This window comes from Myxocyprinus asiaticus, chromosome 47 (assembly GCF_019703515.2).
Source record: "Myxocyprinus asiaticus isolate MX2 ecotype Aquarium Trade chromosome 47, UBuf_Myxa_2, whole genome shotgun sequence".
NCBI classification, from domain to species: domain Eukaryota; kingdom Metazoa; phylum Chordata; class Actinopteri; order Cypriniformes; family Catostomidae; genus Myxocyprinus; species Myxocyprinus asiaticus.
The window spans coordinates 23,078,345-23,099,295 of record NC_059390.1 but is presented as its reverse complement, the minus strand read 5'-3'; the positions used below and the strand labels follow the sequence as shown (position 1 = coordinate 23,099,295).

General features: G+C 37.2%; 1 protein-coding gene across 4 annotated transcripts in view; it reads left to right on the top strand.

The window, feature by feature from the left end:
- LOC127436812 (USP6 N-terminal-like protein) overlaps positions 1-20,951 on the top strand; it is a 102,789-nt gene that overhangs the window by 34,332 nt on the left and 47,506 nt on the right. The window contains exons 1-3 of one of the 4 annotated variants that reach the window (XM_051691210.1): positions 847-1,442; positions 1,632-1,695; positions 19,501-19,574. In XM_051691210.1, the coding sequence (XP_051547170.1) occupies positions 1,422-1,442; positions 1,632-1,695; positions 19,501-19,574 (159 nt within the window). In that variant the 5' untranslated portion in view covers positions 847-1,421. Of the gene's footprint in view, positions 1-846; positions 1,443-1,631; positions 1,696-6,836; positions 7,234-10,543; positions 10,613-19,500; positions 19,575-20,951 lie in introns of those variants that run through there. The other 3 variants (XM_051691211.1, XM_051691214.1, XM_051691213.1) reach the window with 3 other exon arrangements.

The following is a 20,951-nucleotide window of genomic DNA, read 5'->3' as shown; positions in this document are numbered from 1 at the left end:
GGTATCATTAAGAAATGGTAATCATTGGAGCCTGGGTAGCTCAGCAAGTAAAGACTCTGACTACCACACCTGGAGTCGCAAGTTCAAATCCAGGGCATGCTGAGAGGCTTCCTAAGCGACCAATTGGCCCGGTTGCTAAGGTGGGTAGAGTCAAGTTGGGTTAACTTCCTCGTGGTCACTATAATGTGGTTCTCGCTCTCGGTGGGGCGCATGGTGAGTTGTGCATGGATGCCACAGAGAATAACGTGACGCCTCCACACGCGCTAGGTCTCCACGGTAATGCGCTCAACAAGCAACGTGATAAGATGCGTGGATTGACATTCTCAGATGCGGAGACAACTCAGATTTGAATTGAGGCGAGTCACTACGCCACCATGAGGACTTAGAGCGCATTGGGAATTGAGCATTCCAAATTGGGGAGAAAAAAAAAGAAAGAAATGGTAACCATTAAAATCATGTCTACACTATACATTTTCGGTTGAAAACTTCATTTAACATTTCCTAGCGTCATTGTTTCAAAAGGATGCAGGGGTGCCAGAGAGCGTTTTCGAAAGTCTCCTTTTTCGTTAGAGTAAAACGCGTAAACGTAGAAAAAAACAATGTTTCTTCAAACGAAAATGTGTTGGCGGCCTCAGTGGAATCCAAATCGGAAACAGAATCGACTGGCCACATTTACAATCCTGAATATGTGATGTCCTGTAAATCAGACCAGTATTTACATATTCACATCAAGTCGTAAACAGAGACTAGAACTGAGGGAGAGAGAGAGAGTTGAGGGGAGGGGCTGTTGTAACAGATGCTCTCTAAATTAAAGCTGGAACGTGTGTGTCAGAGCGCGAGCTGGGCTGTGAAGAATAAACGAGAGAGAGGAGCAGCGCTCTGGCTGTATTGATTTGAATGCTTGGAACAAAAAGAGAGAGAGAGAGAGAGAGAGAATTGTAGCCACTTTTTCAGATGGTTTCTCTCACCTGGCACAGTTTGAGGTTACAGGAGAGATGCAGGACCTTGTGTATCTGCGAAAGAGTGAAATAAATGTGAGAAGAACTGCGAGAGCTAATCTATCATTGTTAAAGGAGAATGTTTGTGTGTGTGTGTGTGTGTGTGTGTGTGTGAAGATGTAAGCTACAAAGGAAGGAGACATGGACCCTCGTGTTCAGGCTACTGGGACCTGCTGAAAGCAAATTCGCCAGGATATTTTTACTGGATGCCTTGCTGTTTTTAACCCTCAGTGATGCTTTTGAATGGCACGTGGTTTATGAACTGAAGATGAAAATCTGGAGATGATAACTGCATTTTGGATGCTGAAAAATATATCGTGTGGTTAATTTATGCGTTATGAAGTAGTAATGAGTTTTAATTGTTCTTATGGACCGAAGCTACCTCTGGATGCATTTTTTTGCACATAAAATGAACGGGAAAAAATGGAAATGGATGGAAAAGAGGTGAGACAATTACCAAGTCCTGGTCAAGACTTTTATTTGAAATCTTTTTTCGTTGAAGTGATGCTTTTTTCAGTAATGTTTTTGCACGAATGGCAAGAATGAGGCTCTTCCGGCTTTGCCATATTCTAGTCCCACCCCCAGTCACACCTTTAATACACGCCTTGGCTCCACCCTCGTCTGATCATGCAGGTGCTGCAGATTGTTAAGGAGCTGGTGTCGCCTTCTCGTCGTCGTGCCAGTGGCAGGTTTGCAGGTGTGTATGTGTGCGTGTTTGTGTGTGTCAAGGACACAGTAAAGGATTCTCTATTGTTAAAAGTGGCTTTGTATGCTGTTAAAGGTTTCAAACTCATTCACAGTGATCTTTTCCATACAGTGAAAATAAATGGGGACTGAAGTTACCAAGCTCCAAAAAGAGCAAAAGTTCAAAACATGTTCAGTTCAAAACATTCAAACATGTTGCATTATGATCGGTCTTGAAACACATGAGAACCAATGGGATTTGGTGTCATTGATGTCAGACCACGTACTTGAATAATATGCTGCAATTTGTTTTGAGAGTGACAATCGAGGCGAAGATTTCCAGCAAATAACGTTTTAAATTTCATAAGGGTGAGTAAATTATGTACGTATGACATACTGTATATTGCACCTTTTAAATCTTTTCTCTTCCGTTCTTTGTGTGTGCAATTGCTCCACAATTTAGCATCCACTATTTTGTAACACATCGATCTTGAACCATCTAAACAGACTGCTGTTTTGCATTGTTCTGTCTGCTCACATATTTCAAAATGATGTGAAACTTTATTGATCAATCTATGGCATAATGTAGCAATCCACGCAAGTCCCCCTGCAAGCTGTGCTCGATTCAACTCATGGTTACACATAAGCATATGTTTGCCGCAAGGGCTTTTATTAAGGAAGTATGGTCTGACATCTCTAAGCTAGTGTGAAATGAGGTAATTTCACACTAGTGTGTGTTTGTGTCTCTTTTAAAAGCAATTTGGCATCTTGTCTTGTTTTTGTTTTTTTTGTTGTTGTTTTTTTTCACTTCCTCTATCTGTCTTTTTTGCATATATTTATAAAACACAAACCTTTTCTATACCATTTGGCTTCACACAGAAAATTCCTGATAAATAATGCCTATGTTGTTACATTTCCAAACTTGCTTCCTGTCATTTTCATATCTTGCTCTCAGGGAGGGCATACAAATTTGCATACTATCTGTCCTAGTATGCAAGATTAGAATTGTACAAAATCCCAAATCATAGTGTGCCAAATGTGCCTTGATGATATACCTTTTTAGCTACATTTTCCCACAGTCCCTTCAACTGAAGATATGTTTCTTTTTAAACTTTTTGACAGTTGTAAAAAGTGGCGAGGAATGCAAGAGCAAACCTGCCACACAAATTTAAAGTCATGAAGTTGTATTGCAAATTTTAAGATTTTTTTTTATTTTTTATCATAATTGTTAACTTTAATGAATGAAAATTTATTAATCGTTAACAATAACAATAATAAACTGTAAAGGCCTTTGCACACCAAACACGGATTTTCGCTGTGATTTCTCACCGCAATTAACATTTTGTATTGAAACAGTAGCCAATGAAACAAGTAATTCACACCTGGAGCGAACATTTGCGCTGAATTGTGCACCGACAGCAGTTACATAAATACTCAAACCAGCCCATCTGGCACCAATAATCATGCCATGCTCCAAATCACTGAGATCACATTTTTCCCGCATTCTGATGGTTGATGTGAACATAAACTGAAGCTCCTGACCCATATCTGCATGATTTTATGCACTGCACTGCTGCCACACAATTGGCTGATTAGATAATCGCATGGATGATTGTTGGTGCCAGACTTGCTGGTTTGAGTATTTCTGTGACTGCTGATCTCCTGGGATTTTCATGCACAACTGTCTCTTGAATTTACTCAGAATGGTGCCAAAAACAAAAAAAACATCCACTGAGGGGCAGTTCTGCAGACGTAAACACGTTAATGAAAGAGGTCAACAGGGAATGGCCAGACTTGTTCAAACTGACAAAGTCTACGGTAACTCAGAGAACTGCTCTGTACAATTGTGGTGAGAAGAATAGCATCTCAGAATGCTATTCTGAGATGCGGGTTGGCGCTGTTTTGGTGGCACATGGGGGACCTACACAATATTAGGCAGGTGGTTTTAATGTTGTGGCTGATTGGTGTATATCATTTGGCATAAGCACCATCCTACGGTTCAGCACTCCGATGCTGCTTGAACCATCAGTTCCTGCTGGAGGCAGGGACGGCAGGGGAGCAGAGCTTACCCCAAAAAGAATTAGGACCTAATTTAACCTATGCTCCCAAAAGAAAATACTAAACCAAATAATTAGACTCAGGACAACGACCAGGTCTTCAGAGGATGAGAGATAAATCTGAAAGAAACTAAATATATATAATGATGCAAACATAAACCAGTAGGGCTGTATGACATGCTACAATTATGCCATACCCTACAGAAGGATAGGCTAGCTTATGAGAATTGTAGAGCCCCTGTGAATGGGTGAGCCTTGTTTGTGCAATATCTTTGCAGAAGGGTAAACAATGCTTGTGAATGAGCACTTGCAAAAAGGTAGGCATAGTTGTGCAATGCCGCTGCAAATGTAAGAAACAACGTTTTGCTTTTGAGCCCTATGATAAGGGCGACATCATCCGTGCAAAACACCAGCAAAAGGACAAACAATGTTTGCGTTTGAGCCCTAAGATAAGGGCGACGTTGTTTGTGCAGTACCCCTGCTGGAGGAGGAAATAGGTTTTGTGTTTAAGCCCTAGATAAGGCCGATGTTGTTTGTGTAATACCTTTGCAAAAGAATAGCAACATTTTGCGTTTGACGACGTTTTGCGTTTGATCCCTATGATGAGTGCGGGCATTATTTGTGCAATACTCCTGCAAAGATAAACAAAGCTTTGCCATATGAAGGGAATTTAAATGCTTTTATATAAACCACATTTGCGGTGTTATAACACGCTTAAAAGCACACCTGAGACATGCTGCAGTTGCGGCGCCTAGACAGCATGTTCGCATAGCTTAGAAGATGCAATGAGCCGACAACAGAAAATACACCGCGGTTGCAGTGTCGTGGGACACATAGTCACACAGCAGAAGAAAAGATGCAAATGTAGCGCCTGGACAGCACATTTGCGCCACCAGCACTGTTTTTATCCCAATAAAGTCATACAAATACCTTACTTACCTGCTACTACATGTTACTGCCCTGACCATGAGCATAAGTGGGGATCTGATGTTTTGACCAGCAGATGCAGAAATTAACTCTATGCTGAAACTTGAGTAATAAAGCTTGGAATTCCACCGTTAGTGAAAAAAGCCCCATAGTGTAGAAAGTTCCCATTGTTTAGAAATGTTCATGGTCCTATACTAATAAAATAATAAATAATGATTTGATTATTTATTTTATAAGAGTGCAATCTGCATTGTGCTGTTAATGAAATACAGAAATGTAATGAGCAATGCCTACCTCTAGGTGTCAGAGGACACATAGCAATGATGATGCTTACCCTTTAAGGAAATGCAGATGTGGAAAAGATAACGCAGCGTGATTTGACATGCGATAGGAGCGAAAACACAATGCAAGAAGCGTCATCTTGACGGATGATCGGACATCATGCATTGAAGTACTTGTGCATAAAGATGTGCATGAATATTGGAACCTGCTTCCCCAATAGGAGAATGCTCAGGCATGCAAACACTGTTCTAACATTTGAAAAATGTGCACCCATGCTCGAGTGCCCAAGTGGCACGGCCGCCATGCTGCGAAACGCGCAATCACCTAACATTGATCGGTGAGAACTGAATGCTCTAGTAAAATGAATATTGCCACGAAGCGATACTGATGCATTATAAAGCTTAAGATGAAAAGAGCATTTAGAAAACTAAAGCAGAAAACCTGAAACCCCATCTACCACCAGCTATTTGCATTGAAAATTGTTCCCCAAAAGTAGAATTGATTCAGAATTTAGCGTATTTTCCTGATAGAGACTGGCTTGTGAAGAGTGTGAACATCAATGTGAGTGATCATCCAACCTGAAGCGACTGTTGTGTGGAGAAGCGAGGCATAGCGTGTAACATGATGTGTGTTTCCCTCACATGCGCGTGAGTGAAAACACGGAAGTATGCGAACAATGAGAGGCACCTGGCAGGCTTATAAAGCGGAGGCTGTGTTGTGATTGTATGTGATGCCTGATGAATGAATCCTGAGATCTTCCTGCTAGAACTATGCTTACGCTTAAATTTCTGCCACCGCTTTCTGATTTTATTAGTCATTTAGCGTCGGAGAACTCCAGGAAAAATGCTTGGTGACAGAATCACTATGGAATACAATCATTATTTGTGATTATACATGGGTGAGTGTGATCGCTGATGAAAATGTTCAGATTAGCGTTACGTCTTGTCGGTTTTTCAGTAAAAGAAACTCATTGGTCACTTTTCGAGAACTATAGAGCCCACCCCAAATTATATTTTCTACCTTGTTTGATGTGCTTTCCCAGTTGGTGGAACCATTAACTCAGTTGGCAGTCTTGTCGGTCAAGGGATTAATGACCTACCGCTAAAAGTGTAAGGGTGGCAGTTCGGTTCTAGAATGCCATTTTCACTCTCATTAATAACCGAACAGGGATGAGAAACTAAATTTAGATTTTTCAATGAAATATTACCAAAATGTTCATAATATTATTAAATTAAAAATGTAAAGAAATTATTTCAGGTAGGAGAAACAAACCTACAAACTGTTAATAAATCCATTCTCGTGTATGGATTGTCACATTGAATTGAACGTGAGGAATTTACATAGGAGCAGTTTTATGAATGATTCACACAGAAATTCCAAAAGTTAATAGGCAGGCCATCAGGGCTTATTTCTGTCACCTCTGTTTCATATCATCATGGTAGAGAGTTTAAGCACACAGCTGAAGATCTGATTGGCTGATCTTCAGTATCAGCGGCTAATCATGCTGTCTGATTGGCTGATAGAGTGAAGTGTACAGTCTCAGCTCTGTGGTGTAACACAAGGATGGACTGACATAAATAATTAATCCTCTGCGTCCCTCAACCTTGTCTATTTCTGCTTCTCTCCTTTTTTTGCTCTCTCTCTCTTTATCTGTTCTGCCTGCTCTTGTCCTGCCCTTGTTCTTTCTTTATTTTCCTCTTGTTCTCTCTGTATTTCTCTCTCATGAAGAAACATCTAAGAAGCAGAAAACTTCATGAGTCTCATTTATTCTCAATTTAATCTCCTTTCTGTCTTGGTTGAATAATTTAGATATTAAAGAGTCTCTTTTTTTTCCTATGTAGGATTGACTGTACACTTAAGTCTTGCAATGTATGTGCTATGTGTGTGATCTGTATAAAGTGTGTATCTGATCTGTATATGGTGTGTGTGTGTGTGTGTGTGTCTGTATGAATAGGCACTCTTGTTTTTTAGTCGGTCTGGTATGTAGTGTGTGGGTATAAAATGTGACGTGTCTCCGAAGTAAACAAACAGCCGTATTGTCAAAGCGCGTCTCGTTGCCTCTTTTTCTTCTTGCTGTCATCTTCCGCAACCATTCCTCCTTTGTTTTCTCATCTTTCTCTGCCTCTCTGTCATGTCTGATGTCTGAACTGGATGCCTTTAGTTTAGCTTCTGAAAGTTGACTTTAAAATGTTGAGAAGGGAAAGCTGAGATGTGTGTGTTCGTCACACTCATGCAGACCAAAAATCTCATGTGCAATGACACAGACCGTGGAGAAAGTGAACCAGGTAAGATGCGATGACATTAATGACCTGTCTTTTTAAATACCAACTTTATGATATCACTACTTTTCATTGTGATGTCAGCTTTTATCTCTTGCTTTTTATCTTGTTAAAATGAGAGTAAAAGAAAGAGATAAACCGAGATAGAGAGAGTATGCCTGTTGAAATACATGTCATAAAGCCGACTTTACGTTGTGCAATGTGTTTTTGTGTTTGCTCTGACACAATCTTTATTACTTAACAGCTACATTTGAAAGCAAAGTGTCACCGTAGGAGTGAAACAGCAATACACGCATAAGATTGAGCTGTCAGACATTCGGTTTGTTTTCCGTCCGTGTGCGCCCTTGGACTCTGCTCAATCCTGTCTTTCATTAAGTATGAAATAAGGATGAAATGATGTATGAGTCAAGAGGCGAGAACAACAGGCGAGAAATGAGTGTATCTGCAATCAGGCCTGACATTACACTCACTCACTTTCACTTTGATGAGAGAGAGAGTGAGCAAATGATGAGTTTGATTTGAGAGGAAAAAAAGGAATGTGTTTCTCTGCATGCTGATATCTCCAGCATGTACTCTTGTGTGTATATTGCACAACTATTGTTTAAAACTAGATTTTTATTTATTTTTCAGAAGAAATGTGAATGGCATTTGCCTGTGCAACGCTCACTACCATTAGGGTGTTCTGGGTGGTTGCCAGGGTTATGCTTTTTGGTTGCTAAGATGTTTGTCCAAACCCTCAGTGTGAGCAAAGAAATAGCGATGCTTGATTTAGCAAACACCATTAAAAATGAAAGTAGCATTGAGTATACTTCATTCTCCTTGTATAATATTAACACTGACCCTTTCATTAAAATTAGTTTGCTTTCACATGATTGAGAGAAAGAAAATACAATTGCAATTTACTCTGTAGGCCTAAAACAACCAACTATGAGCTTTAGTGTTAAGTTGGTTCAATAAAGCTTGAAGGAATGTTCCGGGTTCAATACAAGTATGGACAGCATGCTGTCGGTTAACAGGCAGTATTTTACACTTACCTCAGTAAGTGTATCTCAGTTTGTAAACAAAGAAAACTAAATGGACTTTATACTTGTATTATACTTCAGGGTTCCCATGGTCATGAAAAACCTAAAATATCAGGGAATTTTAAAATAGGGATGTACTGTCCTGAAAAGGTCATGCAAATGAGGTGAATCTTAAAAAGTATTGACATTTCTATAGTAAATAAATTTATTTCCAAGTAATGCCAAGCTCTAAAACATTTCACTGGGTAGAAATTGCTCTTTGTGAGTCTCAATAAATTATTTTTCAACTCCTTATCCAGTATTCCAATCACCTTATGAGGGACCCCCTTCTACAATATATAAAGGCTGTGGTATATGTTTGTGTATAAAGACAAGAGAAAAAAATAAAGAAGAATTGTAAGTGTGATATTATAAAAACAATTTAAATAATTAGCTTTTATATTCTTATTGTACTAAAGCTAAAATAAATTATTAAAAGATTATCTGTGTGGATGCACCATTGGTATCATTATAAACCATCAATATAAATGTTTTTCATATCAGCGTTTTCATACTTATGAACGCATATGAAAAATGAATGGTTATTTACAATTATGTAATTTGTGTTGTATTAAGTTTATAATATTTTTTTTTTTTTTTTCGGTGTGTAAGATATAGAAATACCTACCAAAATAAATGAAATCTGAAAAAGGAAAGCATGTCAAATATAATAATTAATAATATGAAACTGTAATGTTCTGTCATAATATGTCAAATCTGAGTTCTATAGTTTAGAATTGCAAAAACAGAAGTGCAAAATAAAATTTCCCCCCACATAAATCGTTCCAGTAAACGCTTTTATCTTTTTATCTTGTACTTATCTGTCATTGTGGCTCTCTTAAAATTTTAGCTTACCATGTGTTCAACAGATCCAATCCATTCACTGAAAATGAGTTATTGTTAGAACAATAAAATAGCTTTTGTACCTCTTTGTACATTTTAAAAACATAAATCCTAAGCAAAATTGTGATCTGATGACAAAATAAGGCAAGTAAGTGGCAAAATATCGGCCTATAGTTTCTTGTTAAAATCATATCAGTCATACATTTTCAAAAAGGTGCATCCCTAATTATTTGGAAATATTTCGCCTACTTTTTAGTACGTTGACAATGTCTACGTACTAAAATTTCTACCCAATAATTGACGAATGTTAAATGTATAAACCTGAAGAGAAACATTTGGAATGAACTGAAATGGCAATTGTTTTTTTTTTGTTGTTTTTTTTTTACTTTTTTAAATTTATAAAATAAAAATTATCTGAAATTGTCCACGGACCCCCTAGCACTCCCTTGGAATCCCCAGACCTCATTTTGAAAACCCCTGAATCCAAGAAACTGGAAAAATCTTGAATTGGAAAAGTCATGGAAAACTCTAAATTTACTGTTCAAAAGTTATGGGAACCCTGTGCACTTACCATGGAAGTCTTTGGGGCAAGTGTACTGGAGGGTTTAAAAGCAGAAAATTGAATTAAAGTGAATGTTTTAATACTTAAATGGAAAAACCTGTGTTATTTGAACTGTAAAGTATAAATATTTGAACTATCATGTATAAATTGTCCATTTGGTGGACCACAACCAATGTAATTTTGCTCCAGTTCGCTCCAAGTAAATAGTATTTTGTGGAGATTTACATCACAGTCCTTTCTGGCACCATAGCCTATATGGCGCTAAAGTTAAGCTAACATGTTTAATGGCTTTATATGGTCTATGACATGATTTTATCATACTAGTCTCATGTTAACACGTGTAATGTTTAACTCTTGTAGCTATACTTTCAAAACAGCATGTATTTTAACATTTATCTGAGTGCAATGCCTTGCATCATAGACTTCCATTATAAGCACGTTATAAGCATTCAATTAAATCTCTGATTTGGGTGCATCTTTTCCCTCGTGTGTGTGTGTGTGTGTGTGTGTGCGTGTGTGTGTGAAATCATAAAGAACTAGACCATTGGATGATATCACAAGACTAAAAATACCACTCTAAGCTAATTTCAGCCTTAACAAACACCAAAAAATACAGAAAAAAGAAGAACATGCAACAGGAAGTGATTAGGGAGTTTTGAAGTGAGAAGATAGAAATACGTTTTAAACTGTTGATAAAAATAGCCAGGGAATGTCCGTTTGACTGGCTTCCCACAAAAGCTGTATGATTCTTTGTAATGTGGTGTCAGACGGTGTCAGTGCGTATGCGTGTGTATGACTGAAAGCTGGACGGCTCTTGAATCTGAGTGGAATCGTCTGTGAGGGTGAACATGCCAGGGTGAAAGAACGAACAGAGGACCATGTGTTACTGTTAGAGCATCTTTACACAGTAGAGACTTGTGTAAGTATGTCTGTAAGGCTTTTTCTCTAATCCTAGTGAGCTCCCTACCTAGACAGCATTTTGTGTCATGATAGGTGTTTGAAATGCCTTTTGCTTTTGGATATTAAAGGTGCACTCAGTATTTTTTATTTAAAAAAAAAGTACCTCATACCTCATTTATATGAAGTACCTCATATAAAAAGTTTTACTTCTAAAGAAATTAATAGTAATATTGAAACATATGTATGAAATCATGACAACTAATGTGAGATGAAGAGTTCAGTCATATCAGTAACTTTATAAAAGCTCCTTTATTCTACATATGGCGAGGCACCCTCATGTGGGCAGCCATGTTAGCATCACATAACCAGCTGAATACTACTTGCTTAATCTTGCTTAATAACTGCCCTGTGATTGGACATTTTCATTCTAATTAAATTAGGGCTGTCAGAGAAACTAAGTTCGAATTTTTACCTTAAATATTTTCAAAATTCAAATAATATTCAAATTTTAAAGTCAGCTGATTTTTAAATTGACATTGTTTCCTTAGTCCACAAGAGGGTGCATTAAATATATAAACCATTCAGCATTATTTAATTATTGCAAAGAACATTCCTGGCTGTTCAAAAATGAGCATTCCATTTTCAACTAATGTGCATAAAATAAATCAATAAAACGTTTTATTCAGTCCATATTTTCAAATGTTAAGTCAAAAGTAAAATGGGGGGGGGAACGCACGCTTCAATATACAGTACATATGGTGTTACACTTACTGATGCCACAGTATTCTACCACCGACTCAAACTTCATAATAACAGCGAAATACCACATTGTTTTTTATTCAGTACAGTTGTATGTAGAGTAGCAGTATTCCTAGATAGCAGTGGTATTCGGCTGAACTCGGTGGTGAAGCGGCTTAGACTATGAGCCCCGCCAAAGGGCTGTTCAGTCAGATGGAACACAACATAACGGAACCGAATGCGAGGATCTCTAGACAGACACACGTTTACAAGTTGAACTCATTTCCTGACAAAGCGTTTAAAAAACGTATTGGTTAATCTGAGAAGTGCTTATAAGAGAGCAAGACGCAACGGCCAAGTACCACCATCAGCTGTAAGAGGCTGTTCACATCGAACACTTTTGCAGCCATCCATTTGCTTTTCTATGTAAACGCGCTAGACGAACGTCTTTGTTTCTCTTTGCTTTTTTTTATTCAGCGTCTCGTGCAGAAGCGCTGTTTTTTTAGATGCTGTGTCTAATTAAAAATACATTTAAAAAGCATCTTGACACCTGCATTCTGTTAAACTGTATTTGTCGCACTGTGTCTAGCCTTTTTTAGCGCAAGAATGCGATTGATCTGAAGTCATCGTCCGAAATTCGAATACACAGTTTTAGCATTCGAATGTGCATTTTTTTTCTTAAATTCAACAAATATTCAAATTTTGCATTTTAATTTGACAGATTAAATTAATCCTGGTTTACTGTGCATAGTGAATTTCTACAATGGCATTTGGTAACTGAAAACTTCTGTGTTTGAATGATGCAGCTTCCATGCCACTAGGTGTCAGTGTAAACCAATGTAAGCCACTTTGACATACTTAAAAAAAAAATTACTGAGTGCACCTTTAAAATTACGAGCGCCACTGCCAAACTTCACACCGTGTGCTAACCATTATATTCTTGACGCAAAGGATCACATGCTAGTTCTTTTTGGATTGGGTCGCAGACAGCAGGGAAATAACAATGCCATGGTTCTCCCTCCATTGAAAGATTTTCTGCAAATTTAATGATAATCTCGATTTTGGTGCTTTATTCAACCTAAATATGCTTCTCATCTAAAACTTGATATTTCCGCAGTACGATTGAAGCCTGGTTTCTGTAAGAGTTTGACTCGAGCCATCTGCTCTGTATCTCTGGAGCATTCGCATATGGCACGGGCTTCCCTCGATTATGCGGTGCAGACCACAAAATTGATGCAACCCATTTGAATTCTAGTGTGAGATTTTTTTAATTTTTATTTTAAAGCCCTGTGGAGGAAGTAAAACCTCTAAAGCAGAAGACAGCCCCAACATGCTAAACAGCACTGAGGAGGAAAAGAGCAACACTGTGCTATGCACCAAAATATTTTTTTTAAACTACACATCTTCATCCTTTCTAAAATGTATCACAATTGCAGAATATGGCGGGACAGCTGGATAAAAATGTGATTCCTGAATTTAGTTGAATTGGTATGAAATGCCAGAACAGATAGACGCATGCATTAACTACATCAAGGTCCTGAGTGCTAACTTTAGTGAGGCTTACCTACTTGTGTGTATAGGTCTAATAGCACTAGCTATAAACTGAGACTGGTCCCATTTCCAAAACTGAGGATAGCACTATAGCCATTATTCACTCTAATTGCATTTCATATCAGCTTGTTTTAGTATCTCTGCTCAACAGTACAGCTCTGGAAATTGTCAGGAAAGGTAAGCTGTGATTTTTTTGGGTCTTAACCACATGAAATGAGCACTGTTAATCTGACAAATGAACATTATGAGCATTTGAAATGCTTTTCATTTAATGTACAGCATTTCTGCCGAAAAGGCCCCATTGGATCATTGTAAATACGCTCATGCTCAGATGCACTCAGTGTGAGCTGTCAGGCTGATGTATGGAGCGTGATCGAGAAAGTGTTGAACTAAAACATGGTGCTGAGTGAATGCTAATTTGCCGTGGAGGCCCCAGAGGTTTAAAAGAGGCAACATTAAGACTACTGTATGTTGTGTACATTCTACTGTATATGTAGAGTATATCCTTCTATATCTCTTCTCTTTTCTCATCTTCTCTTCTTGTGATCTAGTCTGTTCTCTTGTTGAATTGCCTCTTGTCATCTAGTTTCTTCTTTTGTCTCATGTCGTCTCTTCTCATCTAGTTTCTTCTCATCTTGTTTTGTCAGATTCTACTTTTCTTACTGTTGCGTTATCATCTCTTCTAGTCTAGTTTCATACGTTCATGTTGTTTTTTCTCTTCAAATCTTGTCTGTAGTTTCTTCTCGTCTTGTGTCTTCTCAGTTTGTTCATCTCTTCTTGTCTAGTTTCTTTTTTCGTCTTATCTAGTTTTGTTTTGTTTTTCTCATCTTGTCTCATTACTTCTCGTTTCTCATCATATTTGCTCATCTAGGGCTCAATTATAGACCGCTAAGTGCAGAACTGTCAATGGGCATGGCCGTTATGTCTTAGTATTTTCGGGCAAACATGCACTAAGTTTAGTCACAAGTATGTTTGGCAAATGTGCTGGGTCAAGAGCAATTTAATTCAAAGGTTCTTCAGTTATTACACCGTCAGCTTCTTATTATGCAGTCTATTCCCTCAAGCACCAGCATAATAAACAAAGAGAGCACATTCTTAAGAATTTGGTAGTGTAAATGGGCTGTATGCAATGAATTATCAGAATAGAAATATGTACTTGTTATTTTGTGCATTAACAGCATCCTTGTTGAATGTCAGGAATATTTTAGTGACACGCTACTTTTATATGGATTTTTTTATTTTTTTTTTTGTTTTTTTTTGCATGAACTTCATTTTTAAAAGAAAAAAATAAAATAAAAACTTAAACCAATAATATTTCTGCATTCAAGTTGCATTTCAAACTAAACAAAAATATAATTAAAATAACAAATTGGTAAAAATAAAAATCATAACCACCTGCCCAAATCCAAACACTTTACCCTCTCTGACTTCTTCCACTGGTCCCTTTTGCAGTGACTTAAAAATCACTCTATGACAATAGGTGGAAAAACACCTTTACAAAGTAAATACAGTTGTAAATATAAACATAATAATAATAATTTAAAAATAATCCATGACCTCTAGAAAGTTTAACCCAAATATAAATATTCTGTTTCATTAAACGGCTACAACAGTGATTGTCAGGGACATAATTTGATGCTCCACTGCATTTTCTGAGTTTGGACATGGACTTCATCACCACCTGCTGGTGGAATCTCCAAATTGCAAATGCAGGAACTGAGTTTTGACTTTGCGCTGAGAATAGAGGTGCTACTGCAACATCATAGCACAATGAAATATTTATCTGAAAAATAGCTAATTTCATTTGCATACAATAAACCCACAGTTTCCGCGCATACACCCACAGATAGCGCAAACACTCCCACCCACTCCCACTTGTGCTTTAAGATGGCACGAAAATTTCCTTAGAAATAGTGCTCTCTCAAAAATTAAACAAGGTGTTGTTCACGGTCTTTCTGCTGCGCTTTGTCTCGTTGTCTCTTCTAACTTTGTCTCGTTTAGTTTCTTCTTGTCTTGCGTCTTCTCGTTCCTTCTTGTCTCATATCAACTCGTCCAATCTAGTTTTTACTCATGTCTCATTTCGTCTCTTCTAATCATGTCTCTTCTCATTTAGTTTCTTCTCATCTTTTCTAATGTCTCCTCATCTCTTCTGTTCTTGTCTCGCATCATCTTAGCATCTAGTTTCTTCTCTTGTCTCATGTCATCTCATCTTATCTTACCTATACTCATCTAGATTTTTTCTCTTGTCTCATATCATCTCTTCTAATCTTGTCTCCTCTTGTCTAGTTTCTTCTTGTCTTGTCTCGCATCTTCTCGTTCCTTCTTGTCTCGTATCATCTCGTCCAATCTAGTTTTTACTCATGTCTCATTTCGTCTCTTCTAATCTTTTCTCTTCTCGTCTAGTTTCTTCTCTTATCTCATGTCTTCTCATCTTGTATCATCTCTTCTCGTCTTGTCTTTTCTCGTCTAGTTTCTTCTCTTGTCTCATGTAGTCTCTTCTAATCTTTTCTCTTCTGGTCTAGTTTCTTCTCCTCTTGTCTAATGTCTTCTCATCTTGTATCATCTCTTCTCGTCTTGTCTTTTCTCGTCTAGTTTCTTCTCTTGTCTCATGTAGTCTCTTCTAATCTTTTCTCTTCTGGTCTAGTTTCTTCTCCTCTTGTCTAATGTCTTCTCATCTTGTATCATCTCAGATCATCTAGTTTCTTCTTTTGTTTAATGTTTTTTCTCTTCTAATCTAGTCTCTTCTCATCTGGTTTCTTCTCATCTTGTCTCATGTCTTCTCGTCTCATCTCTTCTCGTCTAGTTTCTTCTTTTGTTTCATGTCTTTTCTCTTCTAATCTTGTCTTTTCTCATTTTGTTTCTTCTTGTCTTGTCGCATGGCTTCTTGTCTCGTATCATCTCTTTTTTTATCTAGTTTATTCACAATGTCTCTTCTAATCTTATTTCTTATCTGGTTTCTTCTCATCTTCATCTTGTCTCATGTCTTCTCTTCTTGAATCATCTCCTCTGGTCTTGTTTATTTTTATATATATATATATATATATATATATATATATATATATATATATATATATATATATATGTTTCATGTTTTTTCTCCTCTAATCTTGTGTCTTCTCATCTATTTTCTTCTGTCTTTTCTCATGTCTTATCTTCTCTTTTGTTCTTGTCTCGCATCATCTCAGCATCTAGTTTCTTCTGTTGTCTCGTCATCTCGTCTTATCTAGTCTCTACTCATCTATATTTTTTCTCTTGTCTCATGTTGTCTCTTCTCATCTGGTTTCTTCTGGCCTTCATCTTGTCACATGTCTTCTCGTATCATCTCTTCTGGACTTTTTTTTTTTTCTTATGTTTCATGTCTTCGCTTATCTGTTCTCTTCTTATCTAGTTTCTTCTCGTCTCATGTCTTAACTAATATCATCTCTTCTGGTCTGTTTTCTTTTGTCTCATGTCATCTTTGATTTTAATCTTGTCTCTTCTCACCCAGTTTCTTCTGTCTTGCCTCATGTCTTCTCGTCTCTTTTGTTGCTGCCTCGCATCATCTCAACGTCTTGTTTTTTCTCTTGTCTCATATCGTCTCTTCTCGTCTTGTCTCGTGTCCTCTCTTTATATCTTGTCTATTATCATCTCTTGTCGTCTAGTTTGTTCTCTTGTCTTATTGTCTCTTCTAATCTTGTTTCTTCTCATGTAGTTTGTTGTGTCTTGTCCCGTGTCTTCACTTTTCATTTTGTTCCGTATCATCTCTTCTCTAGTTTATTGTCATCTTGTGTTGTGTCTTCTCTTTTCTTCTTGTCTCATGCCATCTTTTGTTTTATAGACTAGTCTAGCTGTCTTCTCCTCTGAGTTTCTTTTATATTCCAGACATGCATCTGTTAAGTACACTCACACACAAACACTCCATCCTTCTATAAAAATTAAACTGGCTTTAAAAGCCTATTCATCCAGCATGGGGAATCTAATTGGCTTTAACCCAGGGGCACACTGAAAGCTGGATGTGTGTGTGTGTGTGTGTGTGTGTGTGTGTGTAAGTGAAGTGTTGCCTGTGAAATACCCTTAGAAAGGGAATAAAGCCAAACAGGAAATGGCAGAGTTAACCAAATTCATGAAGAGGAAATGATTAGCCACACCATATGAATGACTGTCATTTCATTGGCCAGTTTCATGTGAAAAATAGACATGTTTCTGCACTAGCAGCAGGGCACAATCAAAATACAGAAAGCCCAAACTCAGCATCCCAGACCAGACAGTTTCCATCTGTGTGTGTGTTTGTGTGTGTGTGTGTATGTGTGTGTACACTCTAGCTAGACAATAAAGTACAGGCTGATATCCAGTAGGTTTGGCTATTTCAGACTAAAGAACCGTTCACATTGTCAACGATTTTGTCACTGAATGCGACAGGAGACCATTCATTTTCAATGAGAGCTGGAGACTTCCGGTGACACGAGCGACCATTGGTGACAGGATATGGGCGTGTCAGGAGACTCGACAAAGTTATGAAAAGTTTAACTTAATGCAAATGTAGAGCGATATCGCGCAGCAATTGCCAATCTGAGAAGACAGTGGAGCTCACGTCATCTGTCTCCTGTGAGATAATGGAGCCGAGTGCAGGAAAGATGGAGGAGTTGTTGTCATCAATTTCACTATTCTATCGATTTCACTATTTTATTAATTTGTCTGTAACCACATACTGTACATGAATACAGTAAAACAATGATTCATGCAAAAACAGTTTCAAAATTGATGGAGTTTGATTGATACATTGAAAGATCATCCATTAATATAATTGAGCATTGCTGCAGTTTATAACACTTTCCTCTCCAGAATGCTAAATTTTAGCGGAATGATGTACTGTAGATTGGATGATGTACTAGAAATTGTCAACATTGTGGGTGAGTTTAATTCATACATTAGTAGATTGTTTGTCTTGATCATGATAGGATGCACTGAGCCAGAGATTATTTAGCAGAGACGGGCCACTTTTGGTAAAATGAATGGGAGAAATTGGAACGCTCAACCAATGAGCTCTAAGCACCCAACGGTCAATTGATGTAGAAAGGATGTCCCACCTTACAGTTAAAAGAGCCAGTCACCTTTTAGATACAGACATCACCTGTCAATCAACTCTAGAATGCACGTGTACATTAGCTATACAAAATTTAATTTCTTAGCGTAATATGAGGTAAAGAATCACAATTTTATGATTCCAGTATTATCAGATTTTATTGATGATTTTGAAATATGTTCTTTGATCATAATCTTGACCAACCATTTTTGAGTTGTCTTTCTCCATTCAAGTAGATAGGAGCTGCACTGACATGACTGGAAATAACCTCCCGAAAGTGTTCCGACAGTGGACTGACTTGCTAGAAAGACTTTGATTGAGCTCAGCTGTAGTTTATATAAAAACACTCCCCAGCAGAATGTTCATTATTAGAGGCAAAACAAATTAATCCTAGTCAAATAAGAATTCTATTTTAGTTTAACCAGTAATATATCCCATCTGTGTTCAGATTTTTTTAAAGCTATGGCCAGTTGTGCAGCCGACCATTAACATTAGAGCAAAAGCAGTAGGAACACTCACTAGCTACTAACAAGTTCAGAGATTAGCGACAAAATCGCTGACAGTGAGAATGGGGCCTAACACAAAAATTCTCTTATATCTCGCTTTTTCCTTCCTTCCTTAGCTTTTTTATTGTGTTAAAAGAGTGTTCTCTAAGTGCCTCACTGGAACCCAGATATTTGCTATTTTTAAAGAAAAAGAGGGACAAGTAAAAAATACTTTTTGTGGTAATCAACATTATGCCACAATTAGTGTTGATTGATCTTAACTTGTCTTGAACCTGGAATATTCCTTTACGCTCATCTTGACCCTGAGTTTGTAAAAAAAAAAAAAAAAAGGAAGGAAGTGTGTTTACAGTAATGCGCTTATGATGGAAGTCTATGGGGTAAGGTTTTCCAGAGGGTGTAAAAGCAGAAATGCAAAGCTCTTATTTTTGTTAAAGCACCTGTATTAATTCCTCAATACAAAAAAATAAATAAATAAAATAATAAAAAGTGTTTTATTTCAGCTGTAAAGTTGAGTAGAGCTCCATGTAAACAGTATTTTGAGGATCGTTATGTCACATCCCTCTCTGGTTATCTGTGCATGTACCGTGTGCAAGATACCAAATTAATGTATTCCAGTGAATTGCCCCATAGACTTCTTTTATAAGTGTGTAACTATAAATTTGGGACAAGGATAAATTATTTTTCTTTGGTAATCGACAGCATGTCACAAATGCTGTTAGAGCTTAACTTTTATTGAACCCGGAATGTTCTTTTAAAGGCAGACCCATGTTGTTTGCTTTAGATGTGAATGACGCAGTGTGCCCTTGAGAAGCACATACTTGCTCAGTCCTATTTGAAAAGCCACTTGTTGCTATGCCCAAGCCATTAGAAAAGAGTGAGAGAGAGAAAGTGTGTGTGTGTGTGTGTGTGTGTGGTTTGTTTAAATGACTCAAAGTGCAAAGAGGAACATCATCTTTTCTCTTAATGTCTCTATGGCAGGCTTATTAGAGAGATGATTCACATATTAGACTTTGAAAATTATGGTTAATATCTCTCTCTTTCTCTCTTCAGCATCTGACTCAGTGCAGGATGCTGCAGTGAAGTTGGAACAGGAGCGAGCTGAAATACTCGCCAAATATGAGAAGGTGAGAGAAAACAGCTGCTATTCACACCAGCCAAATACCCTTCTATCCACATTCCAAGAGAAACACAAACAGACACAAAACATAAGAAATGCATGCTCAGATCAAGCCAAACACCTCCTTCCATCGTAAACTGGGTTTCCATCCACATATTTTTGTTAAAAAAAAACATGCTGGATGGAAAGACCAATGTGTCAATACAGTATTCCAAAAATGCATACAAAAAGCTTGCTTGAGATGGATATTTATTTATTTATTTTAATTTAGTAAGAGGACATGCTCAAAAACTGCGATGGAAACACATTTACTGAATAATTTTTTTTAGATGCCCATCAAGTCGTGACAAAGAGTTATGAGACTTTGCCACCCTCAACAAGTCAAACTTTGCTCATAACTGGCCTTACCAGCGGACCGATATCATTGCAATGCATCTGAAATGTTGTTCTAGTTATTCTGCAATATCGGAGCCAAATTCTGTCATCAAAATAATTGGCTACTATTAGCTCCCAGAACTGTCTGACATGCCGTCGCTCTGTTTTCAGGTAACTCTCTTGTAAAGTCTCATATCTTTCCTCATGTTGATACGTAATCTGTCTCTGTCCGTCTCTCGCTCATGTCCAGCTTGTAAATTGAAGGCTTTAATTGAGTGCAATCTGAGCTCTCATTAGGGGGCTGTGACTCTGGAACGTGTCTGTTAATTGGATTGTGATAAGCTCCCTTATGTCCAGATTCTCCTCTCAGCTAAAAAAGCACAAGCACACTCTGTCATTTAATTTCATTGTCTTTTTATGTCTTCATTTTTACTTTATCCAACATGATTTTTATTCTCTCTCTCTTTTGGTTGAATCTCATGAAGAAATGTCTGGGTCGTATTTCACCCCAAACTCAAAATAAATAGCTAAATAAATAAATAAAAATAAGAAATTATATTTCGCATAAATCAAATTAATAAGCCTATTTTTAATACCATTGTAGCTTCTACTGGTTGTTTAGATCAGTGTTACTATCAGAAATAATGAATAATTATTTCTTTAGTTATTAATTAATATTTAAATTAAATAATAGAATCTAACTCATTAAAGCCTCATACGGGGCACCAGTAAATGTAGTGCGCTACGTTCAGGAGCGGGTTTGGTTATTAGCAATAATTGATCATTATCAAAGATAATTATTAATTATTAAAGTCAATAGAACATTGATGAGAATCAATGTTAGCTCTTTTAATCCTTTAAATCAACAATTATCAAAGATAATCATTAATTATTAACATTGATGAAACATTGATTAAAATGAACACTAGCTTATTGATCCTTCAAATTCAACAATCATCAAAGAAATTATCAATTATCAAAAATCCATAGAATATTAATTAGGATTAAT